General features: G+C 32.2%; 1 protein-coding gene across 1 annotated transcript in view; it reads right to left on the minus strand.

Annotated features, from left to right (window-relative positions):
- The window catches only part of LOC106467007 (phosphatidylinositol-glycan biosynthesis class W protein-like), a 76,805-nt gene that overhangs the window by 16,894 nt on the left and 39,954 nt on the right, over nt 1-19,957 (minus strand). Inside the window, exons 4-5 of the mRNA XM_013927316.2 lie at nt 16,976-17,224; nt 10,646-10,799 (exon numbers count right to left, since the gene is read on the minus strand). Coding sequence (XP_013782770.1) covers nt 10,646-10,799; nt 16,976-17,224 — 403 coding nt within the window. The remainder of the gene's footprint in view (nt 1-10,645; nt 10,800-16,975; nt 17,225-19,957) is intronic.

Genomic DNA, 19,957 nt, shown 5'->3' on the forward strand with positions numbered 1-19,957 from the left:
CTAGTCATCACAACCCACCGCCAACTCTTGGGCTACTCTTTTACCAACGAATAGTGAGATTGATCGTTACATTATAATGCCCCACGGCTGAAAGGGCAAGCATATTTGGTGGGACTAGGATTCGAACCTGCGACCCTCTGATTGCGAGTCGAGCACTCTAACCACCTGGCTATGCCGGGCTCAGCTATATGATAACAAAAAAATAGGTAAATCATCAGTATTTTGTATCATTTCGTTTTATATTGACTAACTAGTGAGCTAAGACATTTTCAAAATATGCAATTGCTTTGATACAGCAGCAACAGAAAAAAAAAAAAAAGTTGTCTTGTTTCTTAAACAAGTGAGTGTATGACTTACAACAAACTAAAAACATATCCAATAAATAAAACTAAGGTGTATTATAAAACTTATAATATTTGATAAATTATTCTTACTAGTGGAGCCAAGTTATGTCAAAATACATAATGAATTAATCTTACTAGTTGTGTCAAGTAAGGCCAAACAGATGTAATGAACTAATGTTACTAACTGAATAACAAAAATATAAACTAGTAACTTAGTGGATCAAGTGAATCTTTTCCTAGATGTATGTTAATAATTATGAGTCAACCTTTACTACTTTCAAAACTAATAAACAGAATGGTCCATAAGCTTTCTATGTATAAAAATATAATATGAAAATATCTCTTATAAATAATTTATACATAGATAACATTACACTTACAAAAAACTACTAATCTTTACTGATTTTTCTCACTTTTTTGTCCTACCATTGCAGACGTTATTGAAGATTAAGTGGTGAAGCTTTGACAGCCATGTCAAGGTGAATGTTGTCAATATTTCTGTTTGCATAGAAAGAAATATTAAATTTTTTAAATGTTCTATATTTTTCTATTTTAATATAAACTGTAAAATATACCACAAACTCAAGTCAAACAATTTTGGATTATGGGATTTCATTGTAACAAAGTTGACTGTGGTATCAAAAATATTATGTTAGTTCGACTGATGTAATTTATAATTCAATGAAATTTTTGAAACATCATAAACCTTACTAATATAAACAATAAAATAGATATTATGAAGATACATTACAAAAAAAATATTTGCAGTTTCTTGAAATTTGAAAAGATTTTTATTACTTTAACATGAGTAAAGATTATCTGCTACAAGCCACACCCATTCAATGTGTATATCATTCAGAATTATATCTATTAAAAGAATAATTATACAGCTTTTCATGATTTATTCCAGTATCTCAGGGATACAGATTTTCATAGATACATTAAGTAAATCCTCAATGTGAAATGGAAACTCTACAAACTTTTTTGGCAATTGGTTCAGCAATTTTAGATATGACTAAAATAATTTTTTGCCAAATACAACAAAAGTCTGCATTGAGATGGACCATATTTGACAGGTCCATGATGTCACTAAGTCTATTCTGTTTTGTACCTGATTGGGTTTTTATTAACTTCACTCAAAGGCTTGATGTTCAGATCAGTAATAAAGTAACTTCTACTGAATATGAACAATGAAGATACATTAGATTAATCGTTATAGTTTTGGATCAGGCTTCAGAAGATAAAATATATGACATCAATTTATATGAAGAAAAAGTTCATAGTAAGTGTGGATAATGTGTGCAGAAGGAGACTGTTGAAGAAAATGTATGCTGCACAGGACCTGATTTAAAAATACCAAACCTGAGAAATCAGGACTACATTACAAAACATGCAGATTTTGATGATACTGTATTAAATTCAACTATTGTTTGAGAAGCCTATATACAATATAATTAACATTTACCTTCAGTGTTCATGCAATTTATTGCCTGGCACTGTGGCATAATGACTGCAAATAGTACATTACATAAACAATTATTGTCTAAACAGGTACTTCAGTACTGCAAGATCATGTAGCCCCTTTATAAAAAGATCCAATGAAATCTCTGAATATATTCCTTCTTCCCATGTATTGATTTACTCACTGTCTACAGATTCCACTAATTTCCCCTGAATCAGATAAAACTTAATGATGTCATGGAATACTCTATTATTGCTTTCACTGGTGAAAAGAGCTTACAACATAGCCACACGCATGTACATGTTGAAGTTTTCATTTGGAAGCTTTACACACAGAAATCTCACTAATGTGAATTTTAAAATTATTTTTTTTTGTTGAAAATAGTTGGTTTATATAAAATTTACAACAAAATAAGCTAATTGTGATGGATTTGTTTGTTTGAATTTTGCTTAAAGCTACACAAGGGCTATCTGCACTAAATGTCCCTAATTTAGCAATGAAAGACTAGAGGGAAGGCAGCTGGTCATCACCACCCACTGCCAACAGTTGGGCTACTCTTGTACCAACAAACAGTGGAATTGACTGTCACAATATAATGCCCAAATCACTGAAAGGGTGAGCATGTTTAGTGGGACAATGATTTAAAACCCGTGACCCTCAGACTGCAAGTCAACCACCTGGCCAAATTTGACGGAAGCAGTTCATTTTCCTTTCAACATAAATTCCTTTGTTCAAATGCAAAATTATTACAATATACTTGAGTTTCTAATTATCACAAACTTCTCATTGGATACACTTTTAGTTTCTTTTATTCTGAAATGTACATTCTTTAAAATGTCTGATTACAAGAGTACGAAAATTCTACAAGTGTAAAATTAATCATTTTTACATGTTATTTGTTTTCTTTAGTTAAGTTTATTACCTTTATATGTACTTTATACTGCTAAAGTTAAACCATACATGTTTTGTTGTATGTTCAACAAATCATGCCATGAAAATTTCATGTTCGAAACTGAAACTTTATCAGAATACTTTACATGTATAGATGTTAATCAGCTGTTAATGTCAATTTATTGAAATGAAACCCATGTGATACTTTATTTTTAACCCTTTTTTAGCTATTTCAAAAAAATTAAAGTTTTAATGAGTAGGGAATATATCTGTTTTATTAAACATGTAAATTGGTTAGTGTGACACTTAAATGTTTTTGGCATGTTCTAGAATAAGTATATTTCTGTAGTGTTCTAACAGTTACTATTAGTCTATTCTTTGTTCAGTATATGTGCATGTTTTTGCATAAAATGTGGTGAACAAAACCATTTAGTTGGTCTTGTTTCAAATTACCTATGTTCCTTTGTCATTTTCAGAGTAGGTGATATCTGTTACCACTTGTGGATAACATTGCTTAGACTGAACCTTATTTAAAGATGTCAACAGTAATGTCTTTCACTGGTTCCACAAGTAATATCTAGAGATCATGGTCCCACCTGTGGGGAATGACAATGACCAGTTAAATGGCAGTATTGACATACTGGTTAAATGCAAAGCTCTTGTTTTATGCAGAAACCTCTCATTTAGTTAATTCTTCTCAAGTCTTTTTCAAGTTTTATTAGCCTGACCCTGGTTTTTCACATAGTAGACATGCACCTGTCCATAGTCAAATAGGTACACATACAGCTACTGTTTTTATTTTGACTGTTTTACTAAAGACTGTTAATTTTATCTCATTTCATTTGAATTGCCTAAGTTAGTAAGCATTTTTAGTATCGCATCATAATTCCATATGCTGATTGTATCTCATGTTTGATGGACTTACCCAATATAGTTTCTATCGTGCAGGATGATTTTTTAGAGAAGTATAAGTATTTCTTTAAAGATGTTTCAGTTTAGAAGCTAGTGTTATTAAGTTTAAAAAGAATTTGTATTAAGGAAATGGAATTTTTCACAGCCGAAAGGACTTATTAAATAGAAGTAGTCAGTCACTGGAAGGAGATAGTCATTTGAGAATGTTACTAGGTGTAAGAGAATTTCTCTTCAGAATGTTGAACTTTCACTATTTCTGTGAAGGTCCATGATTTTATTTTGAGTTCTTCCCTTGAGAATCAACCTTGGTGAGAGGGAAATAAAGACTGAGGATCACAATAGCAGTTTTGTATTTGGAGAGTCTGACACTACTTGGGGGGGGGGGGGTCTTTACCAGACCTTACACTAGCCAGAGTAGCTCAAACCACAGCTCTGGTTGGAAGCTCAAAATGAAGTGGGACTGGAAGCTTCGTTGTTTGATGCAGGTGAAGTGTTAGGTAATGAATGGATTGTGGGGCAGTGATGAGCATTCCTGAACCTGAAGGTATATTGCAGATGTAAACCTGAACAACAGAGGAGTATGGCAATTGGAAAAGCCACCAAAAAAGCTACCCAGTGCATGCTGTTGCTCTATCAAGAGTCCATGGAAGAGAAGCATATGACATTTTCACAAGTTCCTGTGAGTAAGGTTAGGGAGATTTCTCCCCTGACATTTAAAGGTACAAAGAAGGAAGGTCTGGACTACTTCTTTAAACATTTCAGACAGTTGAGCAGGATGCTGAAAGCTATCTATTAAAAAGCTATAAGGGCATATGGAGATGTGTAATGGAGATAAATGTTCATAATGATGTATATATATTTTAAATATATACATGTGTGGTCCTGTAGATTAGTAGAAACTTTTCAAAATGTCATTTATGAGTGTTGTATGAGATGAATGAATCAATAAGTACAGTAACAACCACATGTGAATGAAAATAAGGTATTTCATCTAAATGTTAAAATCCTGCAATAAGAAATCAACTGTGATTACTAGCCTGTGATGTATTATTTGAAAATGCATGTTGTTTTCATTCATAATCATGAGAGGGTTTCAATTTCGACACTGAAATGTTTGGCAGGTAATGAATGTTCATGGAAAGATAAGAGTAACAGACTCTCACTAGTTTGGGAAAACATCCAGATTTTTCCTGTACTGCAACACTATGGGTAAGAGAAGACAGTTTCCCCTATGGTTTTCTGGTAAGAATAGTGTTCAATATTTTGGTTGCTTTGAATCATATTTTAATGAGTGAATTTGTCTGAAGTACATGAAATTTACAAACAGTAGGTCAAATATCATAATAAATATGAACTTAGTAAATCCAGTTATATTTGTTTGTAACAGAATATTTTCTATCATGCACGATGAAAATTTTAGAGAAGGATACAGGGTTCTAACTATTTTCTTAATGATGTTTCAGTTCAGATGGTAGTCATGATGCATGAAAATGCATGCTGTAAGAGTACAAGGGGAACATAAAACGTAATACCCCTGGGGCAATGGAGAGGTTTTTGTTTCCACAAGTAAAAAGAAAGGATAGTTTTTTTGATCCAGGACAGTGCACATGTGTAGGACCAAATTTGCAAGAGAACTTAGCTTTTGCTATAGGAATAGAAATAGTGGCAGTACGGCAAGTTAATTAGTGGGCAAGGGCAGACTAAATGGTAGCCTGTGGAATTAGTTCTTCATCTGCACAAGGGGATATATGTTCTGCAGTTGTACTTCAAATGATGCACATGTGAACATTATAGAAATGTTACTTGACCAAGGTGTCTCAAGGATTACTTGGTCTCTAAGATTAATTTTTTATGGGGCCACTGATGGTTGTAACTATCAGGTTTTAAATCTTAGAATCGTAGCAATCTACATGGCTGCCTCACCGTTTGACCAATTAGCAAAAGTTTGCTTTTAGTGGCATTCGCCTATCGACTGGTCAATTTTCAGTAGAAAAAGGGATTTTATCAGTAGCACAGACACCATAATTTTGTGGGAGGATTGGGTGAATGCATTCTTAATTACCATACATCTTAGAACACTAAAGAGTGAAGTGCAAATCAATGTATACTGTTAGCTGTTCTCTCAACCTTCTTTGTGCCATGATTACTTCTTTCACGCGAAAAAAATTGCTTACAGGCAGCCACTGAGAATTTGTGCTTGACTTGCAATGGCCAGTGGCTTGCTTTCCATAGAAAGTATGTGCATGCTCAATAGAGCAACAGGGCTTATATGTTCATGGAGGACTTCAAGCAAAATGAAGACTTTGAATGAAACGAATACACCATATGACCACATGGTCATTATAACTATACCAAAATTACCATAGCAGGAGATCATTTTTACATAGCAACTAAGGCAAAATCATAGCTGTAGGCAGGTCTGAATTAGATTTCATTGAACTATCATTTTCTATCCAGATCTTTGGTGTTCTGAACAATACTGGCCATTTTATCTTTAATTAGCCAGTCTTACAGTATTTGTGCACTGAAATCCCAGTTTCATACTGCAGTCATGGAGAATGGAATACACCCAGACCTTCTTGTTGAAAGAGGAGCTCACATTTGATATGACAGTCACTTGCCAATGCATCTGATGTATTAAATCCTGTAACACCTGTTGTTGGCTTAGTCCTAAAATCTCCAGAAGCCAGACAGCCTTAGTAGACCTCAGACTGCCCATAGGAAGCTATTACCATAGTGGATATACTGGTACCAACAATAACACAAGACTTGGCTCTGCTGTTGGAACCAATTTCACAGGAGGCATCATAACCCATGGAGATATCCCTCATGCTTACCTTAGCCTCTGTGAAACAGGAACCAGAACAGTTAGCCAAGCAATGTAGCTCCTGTTTGAAATGTCCAGTCATAGAATGTGAAACCATACAAGAACTACCAAATGTGTGCTCACTTCCATTCAGGTCATTTCATCCTGGTTCGGCAGTCATCTTGAGGGCCGGTTTGGCCCCAAAAGGATGTTTGAAAGCTGAGAGACCAGGGCCAAGCAATGGTGACAAAGATTTTCTGAGTAACCATCATCATGACAGGCCAAATAACCACATTGGCTATGACTTTAGTGATAGCCCCTGAACCACAACTTAAGAAAATAATGCCCAAACCAGTAGTGAAACTGGAGACAGTGAACTTCTAAGCATGTTCAGCACTACAAAGGGTGCTGAGGATCAACTTACCAAGTACCCTATGAATCATCATCATTCAGTTAACTCTGCAGCAGGTCTCAATTTTAAATTGGCACTGCTAAGGGATAGTGACAAAATGGATAGAGGCCTGGACGCTGTATAACTTTGCGGAGGACACTCTGACTTGTCGACTGAAGGAAGAGGTTAGCCAGGTTCACTGGTACAGACCAGGAAAGCCTTGGCCTAGGTTCAAGATCTTATCGGTGCCAGAACAGCAATCAATAATCGATTCACTACTTCTTCAGAGCATCTGCTGCTGGGATTGAGATGAGGAGAATTGGGGCCTTGTGTTTGCTACTGGGTAAGTGTAAATATATGTAATTTGAAAGAATAGTAAATATATCTCTGCATTGTTTATATTTTCTGAATATTTCAGAAAGTGCTGTACATATATTATATATCTGTATTTTTCTTTTCGTGGTGTTCTAGTTTTCTAATGGTATTCTAATCAAATATTTAGATTTTCTTTGTTAAAGGGCTTATTACAATTATATATTATTCTTTTTTACAGGGTGTTGTAATTTTGTTTACTGTAACCATGTGGTTTTGTTTGTTGTGATTTCTGTAGTAATTTCTGTGTTAAAGGATTCAAAGTAATTTTTGTAATATTATGTTAAAGGATTTAATGTAAATTTTGTATTCTTGTATTTGGAAACAATAGAGTTACCTATGTTGAAAGACATGTCTTGTGTTGTCTTACTGTCAAGGGATTTTTTAAAATATGGTTGTATATGTAGTGAAGAGTTCTTTCATCGTAGGTCAGATAGTTAATTGAATTATATGTACCTTGGTCATATAGAAGTTATGATTGTGATCTGTCTTGTTAAAAGGTTATGCAAAACCTATATGTAAGGCATATTTCAATTTTTTTAATGTTTCATAAAGGGTGGTACTATGTCATATCTCGTGTGTAGCTTTGAGAGGTTTATCACATTAAGAGGCATTTTATTTTTCAGTGTGCATTAGATTAAGGTTTCTCAATTTTTTGCACATCAAGGCCAATGTAGTTATTTGGAACAATAGTGAGACCTAGATATGCAGTTGATGACTCATTAGCTGTTTCACCAATTGTACCTAGCAATCAAGCTTTCTGTATTTGTATTATAATGTTGTAAAACAAATGCAATAACTTAGTTATAAAGTCACTAACTCTATCAACTACTATATCCTAAATTTTGTGCAGTCAGAGTTGTTCTGAACAGTAGTGGCCCATAACTGTACATCTTACAGGCAACCAGTTCAGAATTAGTGTTAAGACAACTCCCTCTTAAAGGAAGTATATGACTGTTTCAGAGTAATGCCATATTGGGCTATCTGCTGTGTCCATCACTGAGAATGAAATCCCATATTTTAGCATTGTAAGCCTCTAAACTTACCATTGTCCCACCAAGGGATGGTGTAGATTATCATGTTAATTGGTATTTTGTGCATGTGTGTGATTGCTTCAGAACATTCTTAAATGATTTCAAGGAAAAAATGAAGTTTTGTTACATAGGAATTTATAATAAATGACATATTACTTACTCAGTAATATATAATCATATATATATATACACAAAAGAAACAAAAGTATAATATATCTGAAAAAATCACAATCAAATTAACTGTCAAATTATTTTCACTTCATGGTTAATAACATCTAATATATAAACCTAATGCACACACAAAATATTACATTATTTAGAACACAGTGGTCATGCTTTTATTACATGTACACAAGTTACAAGTTAGTTTCAATGAAAGTGGATGGCTCTTAATACTAAAACATGAGACACAACATAAGACACTTGCCAACATGCATTTGGACTTTCTTATTCACAATATAATTAGTAAGTATCTACATACATAATGGAGTGTTTCAACTTGCAACTCTTCCATTACGGGTTGGGTGGATTCCATCCAGCCCGTAACCAGGAAAGTATTTATGAGAGTAATTGTACTATAATGTTTGAAAATGTAGGCAAGTCTACAAAATTTTATAGATTATTAGTAAACATTACAAGGATTTCATACACAAAATACCTGGTTTTTGAATTATGTTTTAAGATTTTTTCTTAAATATTTGCTCATGAATTTTTTTTTTTCAGAATGTTGACTATCCAGCATACAAAGTAATTTTGACTTTAAGATTCAAAAATACTTTTCTTTGTCTGAAATTTGTCAAGTTTCATTTGGATGATTTCTATGTCTTTCTAGATAATTATCAAATGTTTTTTTAAATAAAACTTTATATTTAATCTGTTATGTTATCAATATTTACTCTATATGGTGTTGCTCAATTTGACCGACCGCATAACCATCATAGAAATTAGGAAATAAATTTAAATTACCTTTTTTGTTCTAGAATAACTGCAAATTGTAAATAGGAAACCACAAATGTTTATTCTAAATAACTTAAATCTCTTAATAGTATAAATTTATTTATATTTATTAATTTTTGTTTTATTGACCTTTGAACTGCATCTGACTAAACATTTCCCAACAGAAGTTGAAAATTACATGGCACATGTGCATCGACATGATCCTATCAAACAGCATAATGCAGAAGCTTCTGACACGTATACCCCATGAAGGTATTTATTATTTTTCTTTCATTATCTTACCTAACAACTTCTATTTTTATGATTTTAGCTACTTTTATAATAAGAAACAGTGAAAACAAATAAAAAGTATCATAATTTAATTTAAAACATTTTTATTTTCAGTAAAGCTTTATATTTTATTTGTTACTATTTGTACTGTAACATTATACTTATTTCTCCAGGTTGTAGGTAAGTTATCAAAGTATAACAAAAATAAAGGTTACAAAATAAAATGTATAGCATTGTTAGTAGTGATTACAAAATTTCAAAGTACTTATGCTCTCACCTTTTCACAGTTATTTTCTGTAGATATTTTATTCTAGCTTGCCAATATCAAACATTTGAGTTTCTGATTCATACAAAGCTATAGACATTGTATTGTGGGCATCATAAAATGTAATCTGACTAAACCCAGAAGGCCACGTACCATGTGACACACAAAAAAATCGATATTTAGCTTTTTTTTTTATATTTAGCATCAAATTAAGAAACCAACTAATGAATAATACTAAAATTTAAATTATAATCTACAATTTTATACCAAACTTATTGACATAGATTTATGAAATAATAACTAAATAAAATGTTGAATGTAAATCTACAAACACGATGACACGCCCTCTGACCCCTACCCATCTCGATAGGATTAACTATGTGCAGAGGTAGCAGTAATAAGTTGCTAACTGGGGTTGAAATTATGCCAAAATGTGCCTTAGCATTCCCTGTAGCCCCCACACCTAATGAACAATGCTAACTGTTAAAGCTGGTTAACTTCCTAAGTACTATAACATATGTGCAGTTCCCTCACTGGGAAAATGCTGGCACAGTCTCTAACCATGTGCGCTCTTCTATGGCAATAATTCTTTTGTGTACTATACATATACATTCTTATCTGTCTAGTTTTCTTTAATAAATGTCTAAGCTTATGAATATGACAATCTGATGAATGAATTGTAAGTTGTACAACAAGTAAGATCTCTTTTCACTAATTTTCCATCCTAGGATTTCCTTTAAGTCTTTCAGTTATTAGAATATAGTAGGATTTTACCAAAGAAAAAATATTAATTTTACAAGATACAAATGGTTTCTTCATATTTAATTTTAAAAGAGTACACAAAAATTGCAGTATCAATGGAAAAAAAACATGTTTTGATTATGCAGTGTATATTAAGTAAACTAGTCCTCAAAGACAGTTTTTATAATAAAATATGCTACCTTGGTAAGTGCAAGAGTAAGAAAAAAATTCCAGTGAACGCCATACTCTGTAACATGTTCATGATAATTTGTAGCTTTAATAGCCACAAGTCTTCCAAAGCCCAAGACGAACAAAGGACAGGAAGACAGGAAAGTTTTGAAGACTGAAGTCCATCTATAGAAAAAAACAGTAAGAGACAGATCACAAATATTTACAACTGATTTTTGATCTACAAGCTTCAAGGACAATATAATATCATATTGCTTGAGTTAACCAGTTTTCTTCCCAATAACTGAAAAATGTACACAATTATGTAAAAAAATAATTAAAGGATGACAAATAGAGCAGTATCATCATTTCTTCAGTTAAATGTATTTTCTTTTATATAAATTTCAAATATGCAATAAAGACATCTGATATTTAAAGCATCAGTTTGGTTACTATATCACTCATAAAATTCATATATTTGAGAAGCAAAAATTGTTGGTCTTAATACTGAATACATAAGGCACAAAATATTAGCACTTCATCACATTCTGCTTTATAATAGCATAAACTATATTTAACATACACAAACAGATGTAACACCTCTGATCAAGACTAAATTAAGGATGAGATTTTTCATTTTAATAAACATAAGTCATGATAATTCATGCTTTAATCTTTTAATCTGAAATAAAATCTCTAGAGTGAGCAAATTATTATAGACAAGTGATCTTACTGTAGATATAAAAGATAATATTGCTGTTATACTTTGATAATAATATGTTCACACAAGTATTAAAGTGGCCTAAACTGTTACAAGAAGAGAAAAAACGTCATATCTCTATTTTACTATGAAAAAAGTTTACAAAATGTCCACAAATAACCTTATAATGCATTTATTTAATTCTGTAATAGTATCTACTTAGTGTTTCTCATTAAAGTAGCACAAGAAAATTAACAAATTTATATGTTTGCATTGTTGAGTGATTTTTTTCATGCAGTTCTTTATTCTATCACTATTCACATACCTGTCCAGTTTGACAAGTCACCTTTATTGTATTACTCCACTGACATGTACAAACAGTATCTTGTACCACATGTCATTATGCAAATATTAAACTGTACTGTGACACTATAAACAGTGATATAAATCTACGTATATAATTTATACACCGTAAAACTACAATAAACTTAAGAAAAGTACTCACAATGAAAAAGGGTAAAAAATATTAGACATAATATGCAAAAAAGAAAGATTTCAAAATGAAGAAATGTGGTTACATGTTGCCAAGTCACAGTCTTAGCTATATTCATTTCAAACATGGACTTCGGCAAACATTTAGTAATATATGTGTTTAAAAGAAAGTACAGTAAGGTATCATGTTTTATGACTTCGTCATAATACATGGTTTGGTGTACAAAATAATTTATGATACCATATAACCTTGAAACTTATTTCTAAAAACAGTATGGGAAACTATATAAGTATGAAAACTAGTTAAAAACAAGTGCCTTATATGTAATATCTATTCATCCTGTTAGCTTCAAAACTGTGAGTGTAGTTCACAGAAAAACAAATTCCTAAACACACAATGTAAATTAGTATAGGATACAATAGATTTAAACAAACCAAATTTTAAAATTAAACAAAGAATCCATTCATTCAAGAGAAAGAGAGGACTGAGACTGACAATCTTCAATGAAATACATCACCTCCATGAAAATGGCATGCCAGGAGGCTGAAATGATTGGAATAGGCCTAATAGAGAAAGAACCAAATTTAAGAGACCACTGGAATTGATGAAACGTCTCATGAGGATATTCCCCTGCAAAATATCTAGATCTTGCACTATTGCCTATTGAACAGCAAAAAGTCCTAAATGATTGATGGAGAATGAAGATGCATCCTCTATTATCCTAAAATTCCTGACCTTAATGATACACACTGCATTTCCCAAGTGAAGTATCTGTGATGAGAAACTATGGACAGAGGGGCAGTATACATTTATACTTCCACGTACATGCATATATATACACACACACAGATGCTAATGATAGAGGTTATCCAAACCAACCACCACTCAAGAACTAAGATGTTGCTCCTGAAGAAAGAGACGGGAAAGTCCAGTGTATTGAAGTTCCAAATCCATTTGTTGCAATGGGAGCACTTAAAGGATTGTATGTGTCCTCCTCCCAAAAAATGCAAGAGATCTGAGGGAAGCCCACAACCACATAGGCAGAACCTTCCCTGAAAGTAAGTGCCTAACTGCCCATTCCATAGCCTGGAGCTAGATGGGAGGTGGTTGATTTGGGCACAAAACATGGTGAAAACATTTACAACCCAGCAGAAGACTTATGGTGCTGATGCTAGATGAAAGACTAGATCCAAGAACTACAAAACCTGATCCTTGTATACAAAACATAGATAAATGCAAGATGAATTCACTATGAGAATGTGGAGAAATGCCCCAGCAACCACAACAACAAAATCAAACGGGTGATGGCAATTTGAAACACAAATGCCTCAAGGGACACCCGCAAACATGAAGTGATGAAAAAAGGAAGTCATATATGACACCCAGAGGCTACAGCAGGTATACAAAGTCCCTTCACCAAGGTATCTCTAAAGAAGGAACAGAAGCAGGCAATCTGACCAAGGTAAAAGTCAGTAGGAGACTCCATTTGTCTGCAAATTAATGTGGGAATCATTGATAGGCTGCTAAACAATTTGCAGGGGAAGAAACATCACAGAGCACAAGTGAGGAGCAAACAAATACAAAAAAATGTAACTGGTTCAAGTGATCACATGAACCAACCTGGAACCCCACAAATCCAAAATTAAGTAATTTTAATCCGTGAAAGTGAAAAAATATGTCCCTCTGGAGGTGGAAACCCAAAGCATGCAAACAGACAAATGAGGGTATAAGGTATATCTATCCCATCATGTAATAAAGCAGTAAATCCCTCAGCGTGAACGAAGATTATCAGGAGAAGAAGGAAAAACTAAATAGTACCCTCCTGACCATTCCACCATCAAGGGAGGAGCACACACATATAAAGGTCACAGAGAACAGCCCCAAAAGCTCCTAACCCAACTGACTAACTGAAGAAAAGGAGTAGAAAGTGGTTAATCCAAATTGGACTTGTGAAAAGTCAACTTAGTAAAGAAAAGTATAAGAAAAAACCGTGTCCAAATTCTCCCTAGAATAACCAGGATCAACAAAAAAAAAAGGCAACTTCAGAGGCCCCAGGAGAAAAACACCCCGGGTCGAATATATATATTTCCATCTCTCAACAGATCAAAACAAGGACAGCCTCAACTGAGAGCAACCCCCCCCCCCCAACCCATATATTTTTTTAAGGCAATGCAAAAACCAGTCCATAACCAAATGAACCACAGCACTTTGTCCACAAAACCATAACCACAGCACTCTGTTACACAAAACCATAACTACTGCGTTGTCAAGAAAAAGTGATTACATTATCTGAGTGAGGTGTATATATAGTGTTGGAATAGAGGGCGCATTGATGCATGTGGAGGAATTTACAAATTAGATATTGCCAAGGGAATTTAAGTGAAGTATAAAAGACTAGAGCATGCAAGACCAATGCTTAAATAGGCAAACCCAATGTGAAGGAATAGCTAAAGTGTGAGCAGAGGGTAAGTATGTTTTGAAAAAGTATGCTTAAGTTTCATCAACAGTCGACAGCGAAAAATACAAACGAAATACAAGCGAAAGACCCAAATACAAACTTTTTTCTTGTTTTTCATGTGCATTCTCTATTTATTATTATAAAAGTAACTAAAATTTGAAACTTTTAAGGTTAGATTAGGTAAAATAATAATAATAATGGAAACTGTTAACAAAGTACACTCGTGGCCAACTCACGAATAGCCGTGTGTTATTGTAATTCTATAGGGTAACGTGAGCTAGATGTTCGCCAAGTGATTTACTACTTGTGTGGCAGAAATATTTGTTAAACACGATCAAAGGAGCAGTAAAACAGTAAAATATAAGGTACATATATATATATATATATACTAATATTGTTATCAATTTAAAGCTATTTACAACAAACAAATGTAGTTTCATGTTATGATTTGAAGACATTCTAGAAAGAAAAAAAGGATAATTTAGATTATTTCATATTTTTCTATGGTGGGTATGAGGTTATTTAAAATCAACATCGTAAAAAGTTAGGATAGAGAAAATAACATAAAATATAAAATTTTAGTGAAGAAAATGGTGTCATATTTTTTAGGAGGTTTTTAGAAATTATGTAACTGAAATTTGAGAACTTTCAGTTCACACTGAAGAAAAGTATTTTTGATTTTAACAAAAATCACTTTGCACTTAGAGCAGTCAATACTTTTCCAGCTTTCAGTGTTTAAACCATAATTTGTAAAGTATTATACAGCACATATAAATAGAATTTCATAGGATTTCTATTCCACCAGCACTTCTTCAGTTTGTATGCAGGATTGTATATGGTACAGATGTCAAATTAAAGTTTCAGAATGGTATTTTCAATTCAGACCTAGCTATTACACAGCTGTCGTAGTACAACTGTTACACAAAGTATAAAGAAAGAGCAAAAAGCTACAGAAACTCCAAAGATAATGAGAGTCCATTCCCTATATATGTAGGCATGATTAAATGGAGTAAAGTGTTGACTGCTCTAAGTGCAAAGTGATTTTCAGTTCACACTGAAGAAAAGTATTTTTAATCTTAACATGAAAATCACTTTTGCACTTAGAGTAGTCAACACTTTGACTCCATATAATCATGCAGAAATTTTTAGAGAGAATACTTCATTAAACTTCTAGTTTTTGTCTGCAAAAGACCCTTAATACTTACTGAAAATACACAAAAACATATTAGAAGTTATAGTATGAAAACTATAAAGGTCAATTTGTGGTCAAGAACTTGGCTGATTTGGCTGAGCATGTAACGGGAGTTTCAATGATGATGGGGAATATTCATGTAAAAGAAACCACATCATAGCTCTAGGACACATCTCCCAAAATTTAATAGTCTGATTAAGAGAAGAAATCACAACAATGTATGAAACTTGGATCTTTCTTTCTTGAATTGGAGTTCTTCTTTAGTAAAATAAAGGGACAAAAGTTGAAAATAATAAGTTCAAACATTCTCTACTGAGGAAAAGAATGAGTTTTTGACATACATAAAGTGCTCAAGGGGACTATTGCACATGGAGGATGTGTTGCCCTCATACTGAAGGAGAGGTATAGTCTAATACTGATTGCATTACAGACTGGTGCAGTGCATGTTATTACATGCAAGAGTGGAGGTTTGTTCAAAGGCTTGAGAGTGATGTAAGATATTAGCAATCTGTTTAGTGGAGAGGTGAATAGAATATCTGAAACTAAAGGATTTTTCTTGGTTGCACATGTGAATACGCAACAAATTGTGTTGCTCTACTGTAATACTCTATAATACTGTACCCACTGTGCCACATACAGGTGTTACAAAATAAAAGATTGAGAAAAATATTTTGCAAAACATCATATGGAAATTGAAAAGCAACTTAAAGATTCCAGATATGTTCATAGTGTAGAATATCAGCAGTCCATTGAGAAATGTGTCTCCCTCAGGTGAATGTGAACTTCCAAGCAATGCATTTTATCACAGAAAATAGCAATGCTTTATTTTATTCACATATAAACTTCAGAGAGAGCGTAACATCAATTTTTAAATTTTGTTACCTTTTCTAAAAAAAGATGTGACTGAATTTACTTTTCATTAATTGATGTAATAATGAATATTACAGCAGCACATACTAGCAGTGTCTTAAGATGATTTTACTTTCCATATATAGATGTCTCAACATGTAATCTATGGCTAGATTTAATTGTATTCTAAATCTAATACAGTCATTTTATCTACAAAATACTTCACCAATTCATTAGTTCTATATTCAATAATACTTTTATATTTTCTGATCTTTTATATGTAAATCACTTATAATTCTGAAAAGGCCACTTATTTAACATCCAAATTCATGAAAATCATACTACATTTGCATACTATCAATGCACAGAATAGGCTCAGTTATAATATTCAGAACAAGATAAACTAAATAACAAGTTCATGTATTAGCTTTATTTTTGAGAGACAGTTCTAGCTTGAATAATTTATTTTATTAGTTGAAATTGTGAACATTCCCAAATTAGGGTAAAATTTAAGTACCTTTTGACGGATAAAAAATTATCGTTTTCTTCTTATGAATAATATAACAATGCTTCCAATATGGAAATAATGCTTACAAAACTTAGTAACAAAAAAACAATCTGAATTGTATGATTTGAAAACCATTAGTTACTAATAACTAGAAATTCTTACCTATTTTGATTTATTTTTCCTCTGGCTTCTGGAGCTACTAATCCATTCATAAACACATAACAGCCAACACCAACATCCATTAAACTCCAACCAAATTCTTCAGTTTTAGCAAATTCTCTTGGAAAAACTGGGAAATCCACAGCAAGGATGCTAATAGCTGTTACAAGTAGTACATGTGCCCTCATATTAGTTATGAACTGAGGCTTATCCGTTAATTCCTCACATTTCGCATTTATAAAAGATGAAAAGCTGTAACAACAAAAATTAATCTAAATAATTAAATAATACAGATTTGGCAAATTATTTATTCAATCACCAATTTTCAAACTATTTTAAGAACCCATTAAGGATAGGCTTAAGTGATTAGTAAAGGAACAGTTTATAACAATTTGAATAATAAACAATGGCAGTGTATAAAGGATGTTACTCTGATACAATACTATTTTTGACATCAATACAACCAGAGAGCCAGCAAGGAATTAATAAAGAGCATCAGAATAATATGCAATAAACATAGGTGATACAATGTTGTTATGAAGCGATTCTGCAAAACTTAGTGAATCAATGATGGGGAGATAATACGATGTACTTTAGCAATAGATCCACAAACAGTTAACTAACACCTTCCAGTCACAACTGATGATGCATTAACATCAGAATAATATGCAATTATCATAGATGATACAATGTTGTTATGAAGTAATTATGCAAAACTTGGTGAATCAATGATGGGGAGATAATACAATGTACTTTAGCAATAGATCCACAAATAGTTAACTAACCCTTCCAGTCACTGATGATGCATTTTAATATTTAGTATTTTTGATATGTAATGTTTCCTTAACAATTGTAATGTGCCTCTTTATCTAGAATGTGGACGTTCTTCAATTCAATTTCTTCTTTATGCAACACTTTGTGTTCATTGATAGTACAGATAACCTGAGATTCAAAAGCATGCAAAGATTCCTCGAGTTCCTGAGTATGCACTTGTAATAGTCTTTCTGTTTTACCATTATATTCCTTCCTGTAACTAGATTTTATACCATAAACAACACTTCTTTGTTTCTGTTGTGTTACTGAATTTTTAACTTTACTAGTTGACCAGTTCTTGAAAAAACCTTGAAATCTTATGGTCAAATAAAAAATATTATTATGTAGTGAGAAAAGTATGTTAAATCTGTGTCATATATTCATTTAAAACTACCAACCTACAAAGATTGCATTCAATGAATAGACAATGAACAGGATTTACTCCACTGGTGGAGTAAAACTTTTTCATTGTTTATTTATTGACTGTTTCTCACCCACATTATAAACCTTTATAACGAATATAGAAAGAACAAACTAAAGGAAAATTTTAAAGTTAATCTACAAGTAAACCACAATTATATATTATGTAAAATAAAAATTGAAACACAAATATTCTCTATAACAATATAGATTTTCTAGTTACACAGATACTTGATTTAGTCTCTTATGAACCCCCACATTATCTCAGTTTGAAAAGTTAACATTTTAAGAAACTTTATGATGTAAGAAAAACACATACATTCAAGAAGTCTTGATAGAAATGAATATAAACCCTATAACCCGAGAGCTTTTGAAAGGTGGACCTTTCTTCTTCAGGTGCAAACAGTTTGCCCTTGAAGAAGAAAGGTCCACCTTTTGATAGCGCTTGGGTTATAGGATGTTTATTCATTTCAATTTTAAGAAACTTTTATTAAAAGGGCTTTCCTTCAATCTGAATGAAATTGAGATTACTTAAAATATAAAAATACAGAACTATAATTCTGCCACTTCTGTGCCAGCTTACAGACATTTGAATTTCAACATTTGAACTTTAACATAGCCTAACCAACATTTCATTAATGCTCTTACCATTTCTAATGATGTATTTCATTTCTCAGAGATCCACCAAACACACTGTCCATTAATGCTGAATTAACAGCGAGTAGGTGAAACATGTTTTTTATTGAAATGTGAACCTTATAAAAATGACAGAACACTGTAGAAACTTGCAGCCAATAATATAGCTCCTGTACTTTGTAATTAAAGTATAAAAACCAAGCAGAAAAATAGAAACTTCAAAATTAACATGAAAGAAACTTATTTATTTTGAATTAAACGTTTTTGAAAAAAAATTAGAAAAAACTGTAGTATTTTATGAAATACTGAACTATCTGATTCTGCACTTAAGTACCATTATTGAAGATGAATATTATAAAAAGTACTGTTAGAATGTGTAAGGAATGCTTTTATGTATGATTATTAGCAAAGCATACTTACCAATTTCATCCTTTTAAAGATTTAAAAGAAGGATAAAATGTGTATTATATTTGATACTGTATACACGTATGTATACATATTTGATATATAAATTATCATTGGTTCTCAATCTGCAAAATATATTATAATAATATTCAGTTTTTCTGTCCTAAAAAAGTGCATGCACCATACTAATTAAATGCGCACAGTTCATTTGAAGAGATGTAAACAAAAGGCAGATGTAAATATACTTTAGTAGACATTTTGTACAACACATTAAAAGCATATTAATGTTTTTAAAAAGGTCTAACTTTAGGTTATATAATAACATTATAAGTTTATTTATTGACAGTATTAAGTATAGTAAAGTTTAGCTCTTATGCAACTAAAGCAAAAATGTACAAGTTATAGTGTTAATTTATCTCTTTATCAAACATAAGTTGCACTTAATAAATGCTTAACTAAGACAAGTGAGATTATAGATTTTGGTGTCTGCAATTACAATCTCTTCGCATTATTCTAGAAATCCTGTATTTAAAGAAGTACTGTTTACTGTTGGAATAGAGATACTAATTTGACTGCAAATATATTAAGTGTCTGTCAGGCCATACATATACTTCTGTTGTCTAATTTCTTCCTTATAAAAATACTGACTGTTTGTTTTACTTTAAAGTGTTTAATTTTTATTTACATTTTCATGACTCCATACTCACAGAA

This window comes from Limulus polyphemus, unplaced genomic scaffold (assembly GCF_000517525.1).
Source record: "Limulus polyphemus unplaced genomic scaffold, Limulus_polyphemus-2.1.2 Scaffold2458, whole genome shotgun sequence".
In the NCBI taxonomy this organism is placed as follows: Eukaryota; Metazoa; Arthropoda; class Merostomata; order Xiphosura; family Limulidae; genus Limulus; species Limulus polyphemus.